Source organism: Anarrhichthys ocellatus, unplaced genomic scaffold, assembly GCF_004355925.1.
Source record: "Anarrhichthys ocellatus isolate YVR2014 unplaced genomic scaffold, GSC_Weel_1.0 scaffold18, whole genome shotgun sequence".
NCBI lineage: Eukaryota > Metazoa > Chordata > Actinopteri > Perciformes > Anarhichadidae > Anarrhichthys > Anarrhichthys ocellatus.
The window spans coordinates 2,197,901-2,215,275 of NW_022280048.1; the positions used below are offsets into that span (position 1 = coordinate 2,197,901).

General features: G+C 41.7%; 1 protein-coding gene across 2 annotated transcripts; it reads right to left on the reverse strand.

Moving 5' to 3' along the window:
• Nucleotides 1-1,528: 1,528 nt before the first annotated feature.
• Nucleotides 1,529-16,648, reverse strand: LOC116388933 (neuroligin-3-like). 2 transcript variants are annotated; one of them, XM_031857269.1, is made up of 7 exons: nucleotides 16,175-16,648; nucleotides 12,246-12,921; nucleotides 10,603-10,662; nucleotides 9,610-9,759; nucleotides 8,584-8,769; nucleotides 5,371-6,160; nucleotides 1,529-3,558 (listed from the first exon to the last, which is right to left on the reverse strand). In XM_031857269.1, exons 2-7 carry the CDS (start codon nucleotides 12,724-12,726, stop codon nucleotides 2,763-2,765), a joined length of 2,463 nt encoding a protein of 820 aa, XP_031713129.1. In that variant the 5' UTR covers nucleotides 12,727-12,921; nucleotides 16,175-16,648; the 3' UTR covers nucleotides 1,529-2,762. The 2 variants fall into 2 exon arrangements, with proteins under 2 accessions (XP_031713129.1, XP_031713130.1); XM_031857270.1 differs by lacking the exon at nucleotides 10,603-10,662 and having other exon boundaries at nucleotides 16,175-16,647.
• Between the last annotated feature and the right edge of the window lie 727 nt (nucleotides 16,649-17,375).

A 17,375-nucleotide genomic window follows, 5' to 3' on the forward strand; every position in this document is an offset into this window, starting at 1 on the left:
GGAGGACTGAGCTGTGTTCTCCAACAGGGTGTTTATTTGCTCGCGTGTTTGATTGTCTTTCAAGCTTATCTCAGACTCTGCTGGCTGTGTGTTTGAAGCTTGGGGAAACTGCAACCAGGCGCTGTGTGTGTTCCAACATTTTTAAAGATTTTCCCTAAAACTGCAGGAGGACCAGAGCAACAGCAGTTAGAGGCACAAGTGGAAGATTAAGGAAAAATGGAAAAAGAGGACTGTGCTATTGCTGGAGGTAGGTAAACATGAGATTGTAACTGATGAGCAATTATGGCTGAGAAACTCAATGAAAACATGCAAAGAAAGAGTGAGGTTTGGAAAGTGAAGTCATTCTCTGATAGCCTTAAAACAAGGCTATATAACTTAGTAATGTTAGTAACATAACATTATACCTTGAAAAGGCAGTTAATATGACCATACCAGACCCTTATGGAATTGATCGAAGTTTTATTTTATTGCTTATCAGTTAAATTTGTAACAGGAAGAATGTATAACAGCTCTTTTCAAAAGTTACGTAGTCTCGTTTTAACCCGGACCCTAAACTAAACCTGATCCAACTTCACTTTATTCCCAGAAACCCCCACCCCCCCCCCCCCCCCCCCCCCCCCAACCTCATTCATTAAAAGAGTGCTCCGCTCATTGCACTCCGGTAACATTGTCAGATTCGTGATGGACAGTTAACTGAATCAGACATCTTTTTTTATTCCATGCATTCTTCCATTTTCTCAAAACCTGGTGCCTACATTACCAACAATGCCACTTGACCGCAGACAGTTCAGTGAAAAATGTGTGGGTGCTAGTTGCAGCTAATGTAGCCTCGAGTCACTGCTAGTGTCATGCAGAGACGAGGAGCAGGTGCCAGAGGTCTGCTAAGCTCCCTTCTTTCTAACCTTAAAACCCACAGATTTCTAAGTTGTAGTCTTCAGCTCAGATTTGTAATGTTTCGTTCACACTTCGAGCGACACAGCGACATTCAACAAGTAATTTAATGGAAGCCAGTGACATGAAGCTACAAACTGGTGCCCGACACGGCGTGACGCGCCACAAATCAAGCTGATCTAAATGTTTTTGGCGGTCCAATGAAGCGGCAACCAATCATATGTTTTTGTTTTATCCTGTTCTGTTCCATCTAAAAAAAAAAAAAAAAAAAAAGCCGTTACCCAGTTCCCAGTGCCTGCTGTTACTACAATGTAGCCGGCCACACTTGGCCATTTTGTTGCTTTTGTTGCTCACAGTGTGAACCTAGCATGAGTTTTTTTTATCCACACACAGCTTGATGCAACATATTTTACAAATGCAGTCGGACTCTCCATGAACTGTAAACAGTCTTTGATGTTTAATTCTCATGCATTAGCATACTTAAGATGCATGAATGAGGGCTAATTTAACCTCAAACTCTAACACCGACCCAGGCACTGTATAGCTTTTGGTCTACATTTCACACGGTTATGAGTATCCCTTTAAACACTGTAGACTTTTAAGGACTCATTAATATCCCAACTTTGGACAAGACTCATTTTTAGTTCCAAAAATCTTTTAATAGTCGTCTCATTTAGATTAAACAACATTATGATAGGTTCAAATAAATCAAATCTCAAAGCTTGATGTCCATCATGTCCATTCAGTAAAGACTGACCCCTGGATATATCTTGGTACGCACGGGGTCCAAACCACTTGGAGTAGGCGCAATAATCTGCAAGTTTCATCAAACTCTTCTTTAAATGTGAATAATAGAGTTGGTATACATACAATTACAATGTAATTACAGTTATCTTTCTGAAGACCTTACAGTATTCTTAAACAAACGACCAATGAAATGTTGATCTAAGATAATTCTGTACAAAGAAGCCAAGCCAAAAGAACCATGAGTTGGTTGGAGTGGGAAAGCACATTTTAAGCAATTCTCTTTTTATAGTAAAGCAGAAGTTATATTCCTACAATGCATAAAGCAAAATTGTAGACACGTGAAATAAAAATATAGCAAGGATACTCAAATAGACTACAATAGATTATACAACACTACAAATTGAATGGTTAATTTCAAACAATGCCTAATTTACATTTTTGTAGCGCACTTCTCAGCACACACCCACACACACAGAAGTGTTGCACTACCAGATAGAAATATTTTTGGATAAACTGGACATTTTTTCCACATGTGGGACCTGTATTTGAGTAAAATTTCCATCCATTGTTGTTATGATTCCAGAGTAATGTGAGCGAGTTACAAGGCATTTTAAAGTAATTACAGTAAAAATACATTTCCATAATAAGCAATGCACCATGAGAAATATGTATAAAATAGCTTGATAATAATAATAATAATAATAATACGGCTTTTCAGCTTTTACCAGATCTCATCTCTGTCCACCACGAGTTATAATGTCACTTCGTTCCACGAGATCAAAATAGATATCACAGAGTAAGAAAAAGCTTCCCATACAAATCCAACTGTAGAAACATTATACTAAGTTCTTGCTAGGTAAAGTTCCAAAAAAGCTAAAGTGGAAAATGAAATGCGCTTTTTGTTTTTGTCTGCCTTTGAAAATGAGTATTATAAAATGACTCTGCAGTTAGACTTCCTATTATGAGAGAGCAAAGGCAGAATGTTGGCGGTTGTACACCTTTGGAAAAGACAGAACGAACATATTCAATCCTATTTTACCTACACATCCTAAATATAGCTTTACATTTCCATGTTTTATGTATGTCACGCTTCTCCTCCCCACCTTCCCTCAACTCCTGCCAGGCTATACCCGAGTGGTAGAGTGGGTGCTGGGCAGGCCTGCAGAGCTGTAACCAGCTGGGAAGGTGCTGTATGGACTCATGTTGGAGAGGCCCATCAGGGAGTTGGGGATCATGGTGATGTTGTTGGGGGACATCAGAGGGATGTCGTCAGGGGAACGGCGCTGGCTCAGTGAGTAGTCCATGCTGGGCGAGACGTGAAGAGGATTGTGAAGGGCCTCACACTGGTTCCTTTGCTGGGACAGGGTCTCGTCTATAGTGGTGGTGTGGCTCACATTGTTGCCTTTGCTATCACGCTGGGGACTGGGCTGCTGGGACCTGTCCTGCCGACTGCGCTTGTCCTTGCGGTAGTACAGAGCGGCGAAGGCCAGGACGTTGAGGAAGAGCAGTGACGCTCCCACAGCAATGGTGACGCTGAGCTCTGTGGAGTAATCTCTCGGGTTCGGCATGATGAGAGGGCCCATCTCCCTCCCCTCTTCGCCGTCTTTGTGGGCAGTGGATAAGGGAGGACGACCGGTGCTGCCCGACTTCTTACCGTTGGACTGGGTGGAATCCAGTGGGGTGACCTTGGTGGTGGTGGAGGAGTAATGGAACATGTCATGGAGGTTGTAGAGATGGGGCACCAGGTGTTTCCAGAAGGCGACCTTGGTGGCGCGGTAGTGGTCACGGATACGAGGCTTCAGGCCAATGTGCAAGTACAGCTGGTCGTAGGGGTCGTACTTAGACCAGGCCACCTCCTCGAAGCGATTGGCCTTGGTGTGGATGAACTTGGTGTCCTGTGGCACTGGTTTGTTAGGATCCCTGCAGACACATTAAGACAGAAAACTTAAGTCATAAGAAATAAATGCGACGGAAGAAAGCTAAATGGTAGTATTTGGGTTCGGCAATAATTCAGCATTATCAATTTCCAGAATATCATCATATTGTAATGATAATTATCAAGATATCGCTCCTGAAACCTTTTTGTCCAAATGAATGATTTAGAGCAGAAGATGTTTTTAGTTTTACACACAGTTATTTGCTTTGAGCATTAGTTTGGGTATTTAAAATTTTGCTTACATTTGCCATACCATAATGCATATCATTATAGGGAAAATATCCTCATTCATACTGTGATAATGATTTCGACCCCGTAGCCCAGCCCTTGCTGGTATAAATGCTATGTTGCCATTACAAATGCAAATCAAAACAAAAGGCCTGTTTGTTAAATTTTAAAAAAGGAGAAGAACTTCATCGACATGTCAACACAATGTAATATCACCATCTCTCCTCAAGGGCTCAGCATTCCCTCATTCCTACACAGTAAAAACAGCAGCCTACAGTGACCTGTGCTGTGCTTCCTCCTACTGCTCGTCATCATCCGCTAAGACTCGTTGCTGCTGTGCGTTCAATATGCAGGAAGACTCCAGCAGGGCAGCAGCAGCGGAGTCCTCCACTACAGTGCAACTCACTTATCTTCACAGACACGCAAACCTGTGCCTCTGTTTGACAAATTGCAAAATAAGCTGTCAGTAGGTGCAGAAGCTGCACTTCCACAAGCATGTTTTTTAAATGCTGAGTCACTGTTGGTGCAGGTCAACGGAAGGAAACTGGAAAACCTTCATAAGCTGAAAACATCTCCTTTCAATCCTGGAAATACTTTGAAATGTCAGTGCTTCTAATGATAATGATGATAATCCAAAGTCAGTAACTTCATACTCAAATCTATACAGTACCTTCAATAAAGGCAACAACATTTGGTTCCAGTGTAACACTATTGAGTATTGCAAACAACCATATACATATTTCTTTACTGATTATTTCTGCCAATCCTACTAGAAAGTACAACTCACAGTAAAGTTTGCAGAGGTTTATGGCGTACATCTTAACAGCCTTCTCAAGTTTTCTCTTCAACGTAACCTTTTTGTCAGACAGTGAGTGACTGCTTTGAACATTTATGTGAATTAAGCTGTACACTTTGAGATCCATCACCTTCCGGAAGTCTGCCCGAAGTGCGTATAGAGTCTATAAGGAAGCTTTAAAATAGTGACAACATGGCATTTCAAAAGACACAGCTTCCATTAGATTAGATGGTGTGTGCTCATTTAATGAGACTGCGCAGTTAAGCATCACCACATTTTTTAGCATTTTGCTGGTAGTGTACACAATTAAATATCCAGTGAGTGCAAATGTTATGAGTGTAAAGCAGACCTAATTTACAGTAAGAAGTGACCATTAATGATAGATGAAGATTATTTATAGACTTTCGATGTTAAGGAATTCATATTAATTGATAAAAACTGTAGCAACGCGTTCCATGGGAGTGTTCTTGTGAACGAGCAAAGGAGAACAGTTGATAAAGGCTGGACGACATGGCAGTGGGAGTTCGGGCTGCACTTAATTAGGCGGCACTACTTAAGGCTGAATCTTACAGAAGGGCGAATGTAGCCGAAGTTAGAGGTTGAACATCTCAACATACATAAAGTCTGCAGCACAAGGAAGGTCATCTATGTTATACCATAAGCCACGAAAGGATTGTAAAATGGGATACTGAATGCACTGCAACTATATGTAAAGAAGCCATATTAATGTTAACATGTACTTTGGTTTGTCCCTGGATTTGCTCTTACTCACCCGCTCTTGGCGAAGTTGGTCCAATAAGTCATGACCACAGCGCTGAGCATGATGTCGTTCCTGGAGAAGTTGCAGGGGAACAGGTCAGTTGGGCCCACCATGGGGATGCCAAACACATAAGGCACCTCATCTCCGTGCGCTGAGTCTGACCACACTGGCTTCATGAGGCTCTGGCAGTGGTGGTAGAAGGCGTAGAAGTATGTAGGCGAGCCATAGCGGGCGTGTAGGTCAGCCGTCACTACTGAGGGCTCCACCCACTGGTGGTCGGTGAAGAGGGCCACCAAGGTCTTCCTCCTGGTCTCCGGGTTGTCCTTGTCGGCCCAGTCTGTGTACATGAATTTTATCGTCTCCCTCAGTGTGTCCTTCCCTTCCGGGTAGCCATACAGACTGTCCACAAAGTCTGAAACTGCGAAGTCAAAGTCGTTGCCAGACACGCCGTCTTCCAGATCCATCACGTTCTCCACAAAGCGCAGCCCTTCTCCCTGATTGACACCCAGCATTATATCATAGTTGAGGAACTCGCCCTGCTCCATCAGGATCTCCGGGTCATCCGGGATGACATCTCCGTCAATGACAGGACCGAAAGCCACGCGGTATCGGGCGGGCTGGATGTCTTGCTCCACCAGCTCCCTTGCACTCTTCTTCTGCAGGCAGGAGACCATGTCCACAGTGTCCAGCACGTTGCAGCCGACCCTCTCGGCCAGCATGCGGGTGTACTTGACTGGTTGGTAGTTGACAGCCCAGCTGGACAGGGCTGAACCGCTTTGGATGATGGCTCTGTGGAACAAACCTTGGGACACAAAATTCACAACAGAAAGACACAGAAGACAACAGAAGCCCAGAGAACAGTGGTTAGTATTAGTGTTCTTTTTCTCTTTTTCAGCAACCTTAAAGGCATTTTTGACATGATCCATTTTGCACAAATTGCTAATCACAACTAGATATCACACCAGCCTTGACGCCAAATTGAGCCCCGCTTTCTACCCCCTACTTCCGGCCCCCTTTGCTTGTACCGCTCCCATTTTCAAACTCATCCTCCCTATTGATCTCAACAACACATTTGTAAAGTTTCGTGACGGCACCTTGCACGGTTGCGATGCTATCACAGTGACAAAATCTGTCAACACCTGGCAAAGTAGGCCTACTCAAAACCGCCGTTGTGGTAGTTCCCACTACAGTAGGTGTCTCCAGGACCACTTTTTCAATGATGACACACACAGACACATACACACACACATGGTGAAAATAATACCACGGTCGCTGTCACGGCTGGTAACTAAATCCAAGGTTTGTTGACACACAACATTTAGGTAGATAAAAGCAAACAAGCCCGCTTGTGATGTACTTTGAATATTAGCCAGGGAGATAAAGCATAAGGGTGAAAGAGAGTGAACAGGCCAGATTGAGCCTTGCTGATGAGAAGCTGCTCTGTAAAGCAGCTGGTGGAAGAAATGAGCTTCTAATAGGATGCTGTCCCGTTCCATTGTTATTATAATGATTAAAAAAAAGACTTGCTTCTCTCTGTTGATCCCCTTATTTGTTTCTCGTGGTGTCATTACTATATGCGGATGACAGTGAATACAAGTCAAATTAATGATCAATTGGCAGCATTGTTTCAGTGAGGAGGCTTTCGACGCCAGTTATTCGCACGCGCACTGCAACCGTATAATCGTTAATACTATGTGTCTAACAAGCTGCATAGCTTCGTATAGGCTTCTGATGCCAAGTGTGCAGTGGAGGGACTGTGCGGGGAGATGAATATGCAGTAACCCTGATCCTTCAATGTTGATGCAGTAAACACAATGCTCTGTTGAATTGTTTATATGCAGTGCGTCACCTCTGTCTCTGGGGATTTTGTATCTACCACCTAAAAATGACAAGTGATATGTACCAAGTCAAAAAGTACTCTGCTGAGGTTAAAGCATAGCCGTCGCTTGAAAAAGAGTGCGGGGACAGTGTCACTTTGTCTTGCCTTGCTGTCATTTATTTCAATTTTTTTAGGGCAGCAGCTAGTCTACTTCAAAGACAGCCGGAGGTCTTTGTGCATTCGCTGCAGCCGAGCTAGGGCATCAAATACAAAGCTCACAAAGGACAGTTGCCGCAGCCTGCCTGGCATTGATGAAAACACACAGTTTGTGCCCTTGTGTTTCTGTCCAGCATCAATGCGACGGTCGGGGAAATAATACAGCAACGATAAGAGGGTGGGCCACCCATATTGAAATACGCCCCTTTGATTCTTGCAAGGAGCTTTGGATAAGTGTTTACCAAATGGCATGACATCCACTAAAAAGAAAAGTAGATTAAAACAGTTTTCCTTGTCAGTGATAACAAATACCGGTTTCCTGTGGGTAATTTATACTCTTTAAACAGGTATTTTAATTGAATTCATGTTGATTTATATTGTCATTTCAAAAATAATAATGTTGATAGCATGGATTTGTAGTTGAAGCTGGACTAGAATGTGACATTTTCAATTAAATAAAGCATTGCCAATAAATGTGTGTGTGGGGGGGATCAAATAGATGAATTAAGAAAATATCTAAAGAATGTGGTCTCTCTTTTTTTTGGTCCTGCTTCATTCTCACACCAGCCTTGTCTTTGGTAAACAGTGTCTTCAATCAAGGCTTTGCAAATACAGAACGCCAATGAAAAGGAAGATGGTGTTTGATTGTTTTTTTGTATTTTTTAGTAAAGCTTAGAAACTTTCCACTATAGACACTGTATATGTAGCTGAGTAAATGAGGGTAAAACAAAACGGTCGCTGAAAGATGTAAATATTAGTCAGATAGAATGGTAAAAAGTGATGGACACAGGTGAACATGATGGCGTGGGGGAAACTTTTAGAATGCCAGTAGGCTTCTTTAAGAGCTTCCCATTTTAAGAGGCAAAGCTTTTAGGCTGATTAGATTGAGTAGAGGGAAACAAAAGCAATCACTTACTTAACAAATACCCCCTTTACCCTACACTACCATGTCATAACACTTCATCTCCCTGACAGACCATTTAGAGCCAAGCTTGAAACAAAGACCAAAATTCCAAAAAGATTAAAAATGATTGTTCCAAAAGTAACTGGCATCTTCAAAGATAAGAAATGAACATGATTGCAATGTTAAGTTTGTGGATTTTGACGTTGCTTTTTTTAAGTGATGGCATTAATAACTGAGCAAACCTGTATTGATCAAAGTCAGAGATAACTGAGACGGTGGTCCTTACCTTCTGAGTGGTGGGACAGAGTTAGCAGACTGACGCAGGAAGCACCGATTCCAGATCCAAAAACTGTGATGCGACCCGGGTCTCCTCCAAAGTAACCGATATTCTTACTGATCCAACGGAGAGCTTGAATCTGGTCCAGGAGTCCATAGTTTCCTTTTGCTGCCTGGTCACCAGTACTGAGGAAGCCTGAAGTACACAGAAAGACATCAGAGCCAGTTCTGAAGTAGAGATCTACAGTGTATGTCACAGCTTTGATCTAAAGTTGTAGCCCAGCAGGGCATCTGACTGAGCTGACACCGTTTCCCCTCAGGTGCAAATATTCCTTCGCTCTCTCCCACAGTGTCTTGACTACTTTAGTCAACTCCTCGTAATAGTCTCCAAGCAGCGGCGCCCCTCAGGAAGTGATCAGGCTCTGCGAATCTGAATTCTCTCCTCGCTTGTGACTTCATAAAATTCAATGTGCATAAATCTTTTGCCTAGTTCTCTACATGAATTTCATAAAACCAGAGAGGTCACCGTGCTCTTACAATTGATGCTATTACTTATTCCCTTGTCTAGTCTCATCTAAACAACGTACTGTGTTTTGAATGTTAAACGCAAGGGAAACTCTTGACCTTGCGAATGCTTGTGAACGCTGCATTGCTCCATACTGTGTTTTAATCATTTTTCCTTCAACAATTGCAAAGGCTGATGATCTTGCACAGATTAGATACTTCTATCTAAAAGAAGATAAATTGTGTTTTCAGAATGAGTCCAAACAGCTTGGACAGACCATGATAAGTATTTGCAGCACTTTTCCTCTGAGGACAACATATTTATGCAAATCAAGCTATGCCATGCTATCGAGAGCCCCGTTGCCTATATTCTCTCGAACTGCTTTGTATTTTTCTCTCATGTCTTCTTTTTATAGGTTATAACAGCAACACAAGTGGGAATTAATGAGCATTATGTTTATTCTCCCACATTAAACTAAATACCCCATTTGAAATACCATTAAATTTTACCACACAGACTTGTTGTCATCACCTAATATTCCGATTCTGTAGTTGAGCGTGACGACAACAACATTCCCATAACTGGCCAGCACGCTGCCGTCCATCATGTTCCCGGTGCCCTCCATATAGGAGCCTCCATGGATGTAAACCATCACAGGTCGAGCTTCGGAGTCCCTTATATCTGCAACACACACACACAGATATGCTGAGCAAACAACGGCCGAGGCAATAGTAATGAAACACTGTTATTAAAAACGTTATATCAACTTTTCAGTATGAGGTATGAGTAAAGACAGCTTGGAAAAGGTGCGATGCAGTGATATGCTTGTGGTTTGGAAGCTGTAATGAGATTTAGAAAATGCATGGACACTCTGACGAGGGGTTTATGAATCAAAGAGTCAACTGTAATTAACACCAGATTTTACAGTGCAGGTAAGCTCACGACCGAGCATGCTTTGCCTCGGTAACGTATCGGAAATATTTTGATGAGAGGAAGAAAGAGAAGAAAACCCATTGATTTGACTTGTGGTTCGATGTCAGTGGAGAAGAATATTCTGTAATGGTGTGATTTCACAGTTCCACATATAATATGCATGCACAAGCAAAAATAAAACGTTTCATATGTGTAGACTTGGACTTATAAGTCCCACACTGCACCGAGCTCTTGTTATCTACTAGTACGAGCTAAAATAGAAACTTCATTTTTGCAATAAAAATAAAAAATCTACGCTTCGTGCTTGGACACCAACTTGTTACATTGACCAACGACTGTCTTTAAAAGAGACTATCAGACAGATAAGTAGATAATGCAATCAATGTGGATGGCAGCAGCAATGTAGCTCTTACTGAAAGCTCAATTCAAGGCACGAGGTGCAGTAACAGAAAAGGTACGTAATCATAAATCAGATAAAAAGAACTCGTACTGTTCTTCAGGCAAGAAGAAAGACGAAGAATTGTAACTTCATCCACCAAACTCAAGCTGAAAGAATCCATGCATCAAGACTTTGAGCTCTTAAAAAAATACCTTCAGATATATGAGTCTCAGCATGTGAGAAAGCCGCCCCCTTTTTCTTGTGTTGGCTCCCTGGGATTCACATGAGGAAAAAAAAAAGTACAAAATTGAAAACATCACGGTTGACTGTGCCTCTTATTTTTATATACGGTCCAATCCAACTGACAGAATCAGGAGACAAAAGATCCAGACATTATAGGCAAAGAGAAGATCATCCCATTTACATGCAGCATGTTGCACTTTTACCTGCAATTGCTTTCTGACTAAATGTAGATGCAAAATCTAGAGCTGTGTGACACAATTACATTATAAGTTAGAGTAGAGATACAAAATAATCAGTGTTTGTAATTCTGTTTCCATCGAGTAAACCAATTCTTGTTAGATATTTGTAGGAAATGACAGTGTGAGTATGCGCCCACACACATGCAGAGACACACTGTTTCCTTTGAATGGTTTATTATCTGTCGTTATATTGATCCAGCTGCCTCAGCTTTGACTGCAGTAATACATCTTTCTTGGTTCATTGTATCTCGCTGTACAATTATATTTTCAAACAAACTGTCATGTTGATTCTTCAGGTTAAGCACTGCAGGATAGTTACTGAAGATATGAGGTATATGGTTTATTGATCAATGACTAATAAACTCTGACTGAGCAGGTAACAAGCCACAAAAACAAATATTAAATAGTGGAAATCTCAATAAACCACTTTTTAATTTGGCAACACACTACTGGAGATCTATAAAAATGAAAAAAGCACAGGTTTCACATCAGTGAAACAAATAATAAAGTAACAGAATGCCCGAGGTGCATTTTAAATAAACAATGACATAAAGAAAGAAAAAAATCTCCAAAGAAATAAAAATTGTATAAACCCGATGGGTTATGTTCCTTCCTTTAAAATGTGAATGCAAGTGTGAGATTTAATTAACCTGTTTGGGTGGTGGGTAAGGAAGCCTTTCGGCAGCAGCACTCAGACCAGAAGCTTTATAAAACATGGTCTGCACCATTTTGGACAGCTACCTCTCAAGCAGGCTGTTTATCCGTTGCTACGCTACCATGGAAAAGTCTGCCAAAGAGCAGCAGGTTACATACAAAAGCTGAACACGGTCCAACTTTGAATGCTGAATGTTTTGTGTTATACTGAATGCTTGTGAGGGAGGTAATCTATTCTGAACATATTCTATTCGAAATAGTATTTTTTTCCCCCCAAAACATGGAAAGCTGGCACTGCTAGCTTTACTAGATCTGCAAAGTGGTTCTTCAGGATTACCTTTGATCCTCAGCGGTGACAGCCAAATATGCTATGGGCTCATCCTTTTTAATAAATGCTGCAAATAATTTCTTTGGTTCGGTGAGTCTGTGTGTATCCATACACATTCAGTGACCTCAGGGTATCTCCAGCTGCCACAACTACCAATATATGAATAAATTCCTACTTATTAATGGAGAAATGACTGTTATTTCATATGGAATATGACTGCAACAAGTGAAACAACAATGGCATTGCTTTGGATGGTAAATCAGCACTTGGTGGCAGCGATGAAATGAGAAGTGGTCGCACACATGCTTTATGATGATAACAGGACGACATGGATAATAATGATTGGTAGAAATGGGTAGTTATTGTTGTCCATTTTACCACACCAACTCACCATCCTCTGTCGGAGCGTAGATGTTTAGATATAAACAGTCCTCGCTCTGATCCTGAATGTATGTGGCTACTGTGTCCAGGTTATAGGTGAACCATATGGGCATCATGATCTCCGGTACGGTGTTGTGGATGTTCTGAGGGCACACAGGCATGAAGTGGGTAGCATTCTTGATACCTGACCAAGAGGAGGGCTGGTCGGGGGGCATGAAGCGCTTCTCGCCCACGGGCGGAGCAGCATAGGGGACCCCCAGATACTGATCAACGGGCCGGAGCACCTCGCTGGGCACAGGAACCCTGAGGCCTCGCAGTTTCCCAAACTGGGTGGTCACGGTCGGATAGAATTTCTGGCTTGTTGCCTTGGTGAATGACCAGCAGGAACATAATATCCACCAAAGAAGAGCACAGTGGGTGATGGTTACAGTCCCTTGATGATGTAGCAGGTGTGCGGGCAACAGATGGTCTCTAAACGTAGCTAGCCACATGGTCTGGTCTGGGCAGGACAGTGCCCTTGCACAGCACAAATGCACAATGTAGTGACCGCTCAGTCCCTCTGCACCGACCCTCTCAGACAGACATCACTCACTGCGCCTTCAGCTGCGACGGTTATCAAATCCAAATACACGACAGCCAGGTATGGACCGCCCCCACTTCCGTTTTTCATTGCAGTGCACACAAATCTGAAAACAAGATGATCAGAAAGAATTGACTAAGTTGTGATAAAAGTGTTTTCTTGCTGTACCTTGGGGCTCTAAATACACACTTTTATACAAGCTTAATCAGCATGCCACATCCACTGTAACGCATCGATGCTAATAATTTTGGGACAATTTGCTGTCTCAAAGGAGCAAATTTATGCTTTGACATGTACAAATCACTGAATACTGATCTCTGTGTATCAGTGTGGGAGGAGATGGGAGGAATCTGAAAAATCCATCTGCTGTTATGTTGGAGTAATGCTGCGAAAACATCTCAAGATAAAAGGTGTTAAGCTCCCCTCTTCTAATGTAAAAGTGGCAAAGTGAACAGCAAAGAAAGATGAATATGAGCATTGAAGAAAGATTAAGGAATATCTGGCTTCTGATGTTTCAGTGTTTAATGTATTTCTAAAACACCAAATATCTCACATTATCAATATTTGTATCTTTTTGTGTCTTACATGTAAGCAACACTGTCAACCACTAACTTGAAGATGAATAATGGAAGTGTCCCAGAACAAACATGTCTAATGGGACCGCAAGCCCCAACCCGTCCTCATATAGCAAGTAAGGTTAAGTGACGGACTTGAGGAAGGCTTAAAGGCAGCATAAAACAGTTGAGTTCAATATCAGAAGAAAAGGATCCTTTGACATCGTATTGAGAAATTGATTTGCGGTAGTCTTCATCTTCTGTAATCCATTTTTTCCCCACTTCTCACTTTTTTTGACCAACACTAATGCTTAGTCTTTTAATAAAATATAGGATTTTTAATCCATTTGCAGTCATAAATAAATTCCTGTTAATTCCACAATGATTTCTTTTATTATAAGTGAAAAAAATCCCTTGATTTTGGTTCGTTACTCCAGTAATATTTATTTAGATACAAACATATAAACTGTTTTCTAACCCGACGGCAGTCGCCAGAGCTTCTGTGTGATGATAGTTTGTCTCGTTAGTGGTTCACAAGTGTAAACGTCTCAGTAACATTCACCCCTAATCACATGTGCATACTGTATTCAAATAAGGTCTCAAATCTAAGCTCACCCACGGAGAACTACAGAGCAAATTGTGTTGTGCGTCTTCCAATTAACTACTTTGTTATCCAAAATGCATCCCGTCTCAGTCCTCATGGTCTGGGATAGCAGTCAGCATAATATGCTCGACATCAGGTTCTCACTGGCTCGTCAATGAGCAAGGCAAAAGCAAGCTTGTTAACCTAATCAAATCTATTGACGAGCGCTGCCTCAAGTATTGCCAACGACTGCAGCTAAACAGCTCTCTGTCAGTCTGATAAACCTATCTGTGAAGACAGGGGGACAATTTGTTCCTCCTAATATGAGAAACTAATTAAGCACAGATGTGGTTCATTGGCTTTTCTCTTTCCCTGCAATATTTTCTTTACATCACCAGGAAGTACACAGAAATAAAGGCTGCTCATCCTCTCTTTCCTAGGTGTAACACATTTCCTGATATGGACACAATCATAGTTGTCCTTTTTATAAAAAAAAGACTGAGACACATGAAAGTAATATCACACTGGTTCTTTTGAGAAATATTGTACATTGCTGCCCTAGGCCAGCTTCGTCTGTATTAATTAACACTTGTGAATGTTCTTATAGCCGGAAAAAGGACAAGGCTTGTTCAATCCCCTATCTGTTATGTGACAATGATGTACGGCTCCCGAGACATTCAAATGGAAAAGATAGAGAACCAGATTTTTAATAAATCGGAGCACATCTCCTAGTTTGGAACTGACAATGATAATAAATCATTTGGAGGTATGAATCCTCACTGTTCACAAAACCTGCTGTGAAATCGTCAATTATCAAATTAGCAGTTACAGTACAGTGGGCAACACCAATGACACTGTGTTTGTTGTCTGTAGCTTACGAAGCAGCCCTGTCACTGGGGCTGCTGTAGATCAAAGAATCTAATAATGAATTCATTAAATGAGGGGCATTTCCTTTTAAATTTCACATGTATTCATGATATTAGTATCAATAAATGTGTTTTTTTGTTGATGTTTTGCTATTGGACATTAAAACAAAGTTCTAATTTAAATAATCGGAGCAAAGCTGAGGTATAATCTTTAGATATACTTCAGTTTTACTGATTGTTCTGCAGGCTGCCAAAGCAGCTGAATACTGCCTTCAACTGGGCTGCAGAGTATTCTTTTTCCAACTTGTGGTCTGCGATGGGACAGATGTGGATAAAAGCTTTATAGCTTACACCAAATGGGCCATGTAATAAAAATGAGCCATCACTCAGTTGAGTTTGATACACTGCAAGTTTTTGGGGCAATTTAGACTGGCAACATGCCCAGCAACAGGTAAGAAACATGGGTGAAATATATCTTGCCAATTAAGTGCTTGCAATAACTCAGTAACTGATTGATAAGTGCAAAAACCAAGATGTTTTACAATCATAACATATTATAATAACATATTATTTAGACAGATATTTACACATCACAGAGGTGGTTTGGGTCAAAAGTATTATTTTTTTCTGGGACCAAATCCTTTAATTGGTGTGGTTACAGACCTATTAGAATGATTGCTATATAATCATGTTTCTCTCCGGCCATTGCATCATCGACAGGCACACAATTCAACACCAATTCACCACTAATAAAATCTCTGGGACAACATCTTATCGATTACATTCTGGTAGCCTGGGGGCCCTTGACATGAAAGCATTTGAGAAGGAGCCTATAGTATGTCAGACAACAGTATAGGCTGCTGGGCTCCAATGCCCTTGTATTTCGACTGGTGTGGATCAAAACCGCTTCGGTGGATTCCCCAAATCCCCCTAATTTAGCAGTGCAATAAAGAGAAGCAGGGATTGACGCAGAGGAGACTACCTTATAGGGAACCTGCAGGTAGCACTCAACATAATGGTTAGTCCTTTATAAATGGATGCAAAGACCCAGACCCACAGAAAAAAAAACAAGCCACAGCCCAGATAGCACCGACAAAGTGCTATAGTGTGTGTGTGTGTGTGTGTGTGTACTGCCTCACGTTGTGACTGTGAAGATTATTTAATCTGGGTCTAGGACGGTGTAATATTGGATAAAATTAAAATAATAGCGAGCCAACACATTCTGCACCACAGTATATCAGCGGGCAATAGCCTCGCGTTCAATGAAACAATCAGTTTAAGTATAATCAATCTGAACAAAGATTCGTCCCTCGGAAAAAAAAACCAACACAACACACAATCATTAGGTTAACTCACCTGCTTTTACAGAGGCTGATGCGCGCTCCATCTCGAGATTTCCTCCATACCATGCCCGTCGGTGTCGCTATAAGACAATGGGGGGCTGTGCCGAGTGTGAATCTATTTCCTCCGGTTTCGGTATCAAACACACGGATCTGTACTCTTATCTCCTGCTTTGCACGGTCTTGTGTGCTTTGCGCATATACGACGCCAAGGTCAGGAGCGCCAACGGTTTTAATGGAGCGCCCACCATAGAGCTCTCCCTACGGCGCCCACTGCCAGCGCGTTACTAGGCAACCACCGGGTTACGCCAGTGCATTAAATTCACCCTCCAACACACCGACAAAATCCCAATTTTGAAACCATTAAGTAACCACCGTAACACCGGACAGCGCTCACGTACTCACGCGCTTTGTGCTCGAGCGAAAACCCATCTATACCTTTCACCAGATAAGCAAGTGAGGCGAAGAAGTGTGCAGGCCCGCGTGGAGAGAAGATGTCCACTCGGAATATATTAGGCTTCATTTAATTGGCATTTAAGCAAACTGTAACAAACCATAAGACAAAAATTGCAAACCATCCTCCAATATGTTTTTCCCACAGGCAGTGAAATGTATTTCAAATTAGATTCATAATCAACTCATCTCCTTGTAGCAAGGTCTAAACAATGAGGATTTACTAATGAAAAGTCTGCTCTCTAATCACTGTGGGAATAAAAAGCACTGCTAAGAGCCTTGCAATGTCAGCTCTGAAGCATCAGACCCACACTTGTTTAACAAGCAGATTGTACTGGTATGGAAAGCCCATCCCTATTAAACCACAAAAGGGAACTGCTTTGAGACAAAAATGATCACAAGTGGCAGGAAATTAGTCCATTGCAGGAAAGCGAAAGTTGCTTCTCTCTCTATGAAACACATCTATCTTAGAATCTGAAAAGCATTGGGATGATTGTGTTGTTTCTGTTGCTTCCTGTGCTCCTTTCTACATCCTACTAGCTGCTAATATAAAGTACATTTCTTTATTTAGGGATTTGAGCTCATCTGTTGCATTCTTAAGTTGCACTTGGAATCAAAATGTGAAAGTCACACTGAAATCTGCCCCAACCAAACACTAGAAATCTACTAACACTATGAGGTTAAGTCCAGACAGTTGCTGACAGAGCAAAGATTTTTTTTTTTCTCACATACGCTTTTTGTATAATGCCCAGTGGCGATGGCTG